General features: G+C 39.3%; 1 protein-coding gene across 3 annotated transcripts in view; it reads right to left on the bottom strand.

Annotated features, from left to right (window-relative positions):
• The window catches only part of caprin1b (cell cycle associated protein 1b), an 83,889-nt gene that overhangs the window by 66,025 nt on the left and 11,819 nt on the right, over positions 1–6,045 (bottom strand). For 2 of the 3 annotated variants that reach the window (XM_059334937.1, XM_059334936.1), the window contains exon 3: positions 2,616–2,688. In XM_059334937.1, coding sequence (XP_059190920.1) covers positions 2,616–2,688 — 73 coding nt within the window. The remainder of the gene's footprint in view (positions 1–2,615; positions 2,689–6,045) is intronic. The other variant, XM_059334938.1, reaches the window with a different exon arrangement.

Raw genomic sequence — 6,045 nt, 5'->3', positions numbered from 1 at the left:
CCCACTCCGCCCCCTCTTCTCTGGAGCAGCCATCAGCAAGCGCTGCGGGGGAGGAGGGAGTTTTCCTGAGAGCACTAACGATAACACAGGTCAAATGAACAGAGAGAGACTGTGGAGATAACAGAGGCCATTACAGCGGCCATTGATACCAAGATAACAACTGTGACTGTGAGAATCAGCAGATGCTGAAAGCGAGAGAAACAGAGGTGTGACTCGGAAGAAGATGTTACTGTGTCCATTATTGATTCCGTGATCTCTCAGGTCTCATTAAAATATGGGGTTTAGTGCCTGTTAAACTGGGTATCATTTATGATAAGTTTCAATAAAATAATACAATAAATATGGTTTACAAATTACTATAAGAGAATACAGGAATTCAGTGCCAAAGCCAGCCTTATCATACAGGATTTTGATTAAAACTAAGCTTGGTGTACGTTATTTACTTCCTTTAGCTTATTTTTTATCCCAGTCATCCTGCCTCCCCTTTTGTTTGTGTTTCTTTAGATTTTTCTCTCATACTGTACACAAGTTCAAGTACATCCTGTACAGAACATTCAGCAATCGTATTTAAAAAGCCATTTAAAAAAACAAGCTACGATAGATAGACGCTTTGAGAGTTTCTTTTCTGTCATTTGCCATTTCAAACTGTGCTTTGAAACCAGCAATAATTGGTTATAAAAGAAAATATTCATTTTGTTTAAGCCTGCGGTGGGTATTTTATGCCCCTGCAAAGAAGGACAGAGGTTGAATGCAATAAGTGAACAGAGTCTAATTGAGCGAGAGCAGACATGGCCTGCGCCAGATTTATTCCGGGAGGAGGGCAGGCATTGGATTGGCAGCAATTTCAAACCAACGTGTCATTTCCTCCCCCAGGGCTGCCTCCACAGGTTCCCCTGCTAGGCTCAGGCCTCAGGTTACAGGAAACACTGTCTCCACTGGCAGACAAGGCGCAGCAACGCACAGCAGCAGCCTTCAACACCAACTAGCCACGCCAGCTTCAATCAGCGACCAACAGGAATAGACACACTTAATTAGCATCAAAGTGCGCCGTCCTGCCCTGCGAACACCACAGTGCATCGCAGCGTGCACGGTGAGGACATGCTGCACACTGTTCCACACGCTGTTATAATCAATTCATCGTGAGACGTGGGCTCAGCAGAGATGACTCTCGGATTTGAAGCTCACTTACAGAATCCGTCACATGCCAGAGACTGCAGGCCGAATCAGTGGCCCCAATCGTCCTGAAGAGCATTCTGTAATGTTTAGGTAATGTGATGACTTTAGAGCTGGACTGCAGGAATGTGGTGAATATGTCCAGTGATTGCAGGGGTGTCTCTGTGTGTTACCCCGCTGGAATGAGTTTGTCACCAGAGCTGGGCTGCAGGCCGAGGCCAGAGACAGGCTTCATTAGTCTTTTGGCTGATCTCTCTATGACGCCCGCTGGGCTACATATCCCTTTTCTTTCCCTGGTGAGGATGATGGCAGGAGAGTCTGTTTGTGCTCCTTGTGGCGGGTTGATCATTGTAACATATGAGTGCCCGTTACAGCCACCCTGCCTGAGAGTAGGACTGCAACCAAGGACCGTTTTCAGAAAAATCACAATTTCTCAGAATCACAAACTATCAAGGCCCAAAAGTGACATCTTCAAATGTCTTGTTTTGTTGCACCAAACCCAAAAATATAATAAATAGTTTTACTGAAAAGCAGCAACGTGAAGAGCTTAAATTGGATAATATTTGGCCTTTCTTTTTGCTTGAGTAACTATTTAACATCATGAATATAGTGGTTTTCAGTTGACCCCTTCTTGCAGCTCTACAGTTCATGAAAAAAAGCATCACAAAACCTTTGTATTTTTTAAACATTAAAAACGAAGAAGTAAAAAAAGTAGCACACACAGATCTTCTGGACACACATGACTAATCTGACGCAATTTCACTAATTTATTGTGGCCATGTCAAACAAACACAAAATGTTTAGGCTTAGTGGCCTTCATCAGAGCATGAAGGAAAATTGAAGTCATGTCATTTGTATCAGATGCCTTCAAATACATGACAAGCATTTTTCCTTCAGGCCAGCAGGCTGAAATGTTAGCATATTTGTTTGACGTGGCCAGAACAAATGAGTAACATTTAGTTCAGCCAATTTAGTCACAAAGCTGTGTGTGTGCTACCTTTGTGGCTGTTATTTACCGTTTCACACTACAAACAGATTCAGGGAAGCTGCATCCTCAGAGACAGCTTTTTTTTCATAGGGAGGACATTTTTTTCTAATATCATCCAGTGAGAAAAACATTTGTTGCCTTTAAATCAAGCCCATTCATGTCAGCAGTGAGTTAATGAGGTGAAAACATGTTGATTACTTTGACACGAGTGTTGTGTGTGTTAATATCTATAACACAAGGGGTTTACTGGCAGAACTTAGACAAATGGCATCAAAGGCCTCTAAAATTTAGCCATGACTCCAAACAATCAAAGAAGAAACATTTTGAATCAATATAGACTTTCTGTGATGTGAGGACTAAAAAATTAAAAACAGTATCATCAAATTTTCAAGATGAAAGCAGAATGTGGTCAAAATAAATGATTGCATGACTACATGTGCGACTGAATTCCTACTTTGTCGAGTTGAGTTTGTGTCGTCGCTCCCTCAGCGCTCCACTCCTCTGCAGCTCCGTCCATGTTGATACTACTGAAATAAAGCGAAATCCATAGTTATGTCGTATTGTGTGAATGTGAGCAATATAAATGATATTGTTCTTTTGCGTGTACATTTGTTTTGCTTATTTGTCAAATAATGGACCTCCAGAGATAAACCATTGAAGTATTATAGTTATATTGCCAATATTGTTTTGTGTTTTATTCTGAACAGTTGCTCTGGACTTTTACCAAGATTGAAATTGCTTTTAATTTTCTTATGGCTTTAAGCAGCTTTTTTGTATATTAATCAAGTATTTCTACTTCTGATTGTGACTTTATATAATGTGCCATTGCAATAAGTTATTGCACTTACAGTGTTGGATAAGTTTTTTTGTTTTTTTTTAACTTCCACTGGGACAGTGGTCTCTTTGCTAAAGCTGAGGGCGTGTGGTTTTATGTCCCAACAGTCGAGAACTGTCTCCTGAACCCGTCCATATTTAGCACCATGAGCAGCATCACTGACATCTGTTTAAGGTGCCTGACATTTGTTTGTACAGAAGTATTTTTTTCTGTTTCTGTTGATGATGGTTTTTGAAGTGATTTTAAAATAAATGAATCTCCAACGGTTGAATGAGTACAGGTAGTTTTTTCTTTACAGGCCCTGAAAACCCACTTATTAGTTTCTCTTCCTTTTATAAATGATAACGTCCTACACGATGACACTATAGACCCCTTATCAGAACACGTCACTCTAATGTCACACATGATTGTGCACGCTCGTCTCAAGGAATCAGGAGTTGGCTTAAAAAGATGAGAAAACTTGAATCACATCAAGAGTTGTAATCTGTTCTGAACCTGTCGTTTTGTGCGGTGGGTTGTCAAAACCAAAAAGGTACCAATAAAAGTCTTCATTTTTAAATATGTATATACATAACATTATTATTTTATAAATTTACATATACATTTATTATACTTGCCTAACAGCGAGTTTCAAGTTGTTATATCACAGTGTTCTTATTGGCGGTCGTTTTTTTTGCAAAAGGCATGCATGTACATTTTCAATGTTTGTCACAAATAATTGGTCTATTGTTTCAAGGTTTTAATTGGTCTGCAACTCAAACTATTTCTACACTGTGCAGTGGAATGCTTTGTTGCTCTTTCCAGGAATGTGCATTTCATCTATGAAGGTGTTTGAATAAAAATACAATGTACAGCAAGAATACACAGACACACACACACACACACACACACACAGACACACACACACACACACACACACAGACAGACAGACACACGGAAAACTAAATACAACGAAGATAAAATTATATGGTCAAATATTAAATATAGTACACTTTAAATTTGGTGCCAATAGAGAGGGATGTAGAGAAATAGTGGAGGTATAACATTAGAGGTAAAAACAATTGTACTATCATTTCACATGAAATATTTCTATTTGTGTTTTTGTGTGTCTCTTCTCACTGGGTTGAATGGACTCAGGTGGAAAAGGTGATGACACAAACGTCTACGCACCAATCAGGATTAAGCAACATTTCACCTAAAATCACTGTGACGTGTTTGGTTGTTTGTTTTGCCAGTTTAATCTGATCAAACCACACCCACACTGTTTTACAACGCTGATTACATTATACTCCCCATAGAGCAGACACTCACTTTACTGCATAGTGAGCAATAAACTGATATTTTGGACTGAATCATTGAGCTTTTGAATCATCACTGACCTGTGTAGTGTCACACAACCAGCTATAAAATGTGACACATTGGATTCTGGGATTATTACATGAGAAAAGAAGTAGTGTTACTGCTATGAACTCTGTTTTTAGGTCCACTAGGGAACTGTGTAATGTTTGAAACTCAAATAAAATGTTGATGGATTAAATATAGTGTACTTTAGGGCCGGTCGATATGACAACATATATTGTCAAAACCATACAGTCCATCGTTTGTTTTTCTATATCGTTTCCACAGTGCCTGCAGCGGTTGTCAGTGTCATGTCTGAGTTGGTGACAGCCAACGGACATTATAACAGAGGCAGATCTACACAGATACTGGCATGCTGATGCTTAAAGACTGTAATACAACCAACATGCAGCAGCAAAGCATAGAAATATTCAATGTTTCACTGACTCAAGATGAATGCATCTGGATCTGTGTATTTAGTGTGTGTGTGAGCGTGTGGTTGAAGGTGGATGATATGTGATCCCGCTCTTCTTCTCGCATCAGCAGCTTCCAGATGGGATGCTCTGCCCAAGCCATTAGAACCCAGAGTTAAGCCTAATAGTTTGAATGGGACTTAAATACCTCCAGGTGGTCTTTGGCTAACAGTGAAGTTATGGCCCGGGCGAGAGAAAGATGTCATGCAATACAGTATGCAACATTGTCTCACACAGATGTTCTTTGTTTTTGCAATACGAGCTCAATCATGCAACAAAACAGTCCTCAGAAAAACATTTCTAATCACTTCAAAACATCTTTCCTACACAACAAAAACTATGTCTGTAATCAATCCACCCTTTATTTGAAACTTTGTGCTGAATATCATCCACAGAAGGCACAACAACTTAGGACAACTTTCACAAAAGACAAAGAGAAGACATGGCCAAGAGAAGAAAAAAGTTAACCTGTGCCAATTCACATCTTGCCATTGCTGTGGTCTTTGCCCTACGAAGAATGTTGGATCGCTCCCATTTCAGCTCGCTCCCACCAAAATTTGCTGTCTTTTCCACAGTTGTGCAAGAGTTTAACTGGATCGCTCTGATCGCACGAGAATGGGAAAACTCAAGAGAAGTTTGCTGTCACCCTTTAAAGCTTCCAGCTCTCGTCGAGGAACTGGAGATCATCAATAAGACTGCACTGGAAGGGTTGAAGAGGACCTGCCTCACTGCAGGCTTGTACAAAAATGTGTCTTATGCAATTTCCCTTTTCTCTGTTTTGCCTTTATGATGTTAATAACAATGGCAATAACAATAAACTAAATGACATTGAACTCTTCTGACATTTGCAATGCTGTCAGGAAAACACGGTTTATTCCACAAATATTATAGATGTTTCTTGTGGTCACCAAATCACATGAAAAGACATACATTAGTTAGAATTATTCCATCTGTCAATACTTTCAAACTTCTGAGTTTCATTTTTAGAAAATCTGGACATTAGCTTCTATCAAATGTTACTCTAAGAGGAGTAAATTGTGCAATTGTTACGAACTATATTCCTCTGTAAGCTATGTCACATGCAAAAAATACTCCAGTTTTTGTCCTCTTTCCAAAATAAAAGGCAATAATCCCACTAAAGAATTTACATGGCTAATAAAACATAATATTCCTGTTTAAAAGTTGAGATGCATGTTATGAATGTCCCTAAAACCTGAATGAAATCAGCATATCCCACA

The sequence above is a fragment of the Centropristis striata genome, chromosome 6 (genome assembly GCF_030273125.1).
Source record: "Centropristis striata isolate RG_2023a ecotype Rhode Island chromosome 6, C.striata_1.0, whole genome shotgun sequence".
NCBI lineage: Eukaryota > Metazoa > Chordata > Actinopteri > Perciformes > Serranidae > Centropristis > Centropristis striata.
Note: the sequence above shows the minus strand (reverse complement) of the source record. Positions and strands in the feature narration are given on the sequence as shown.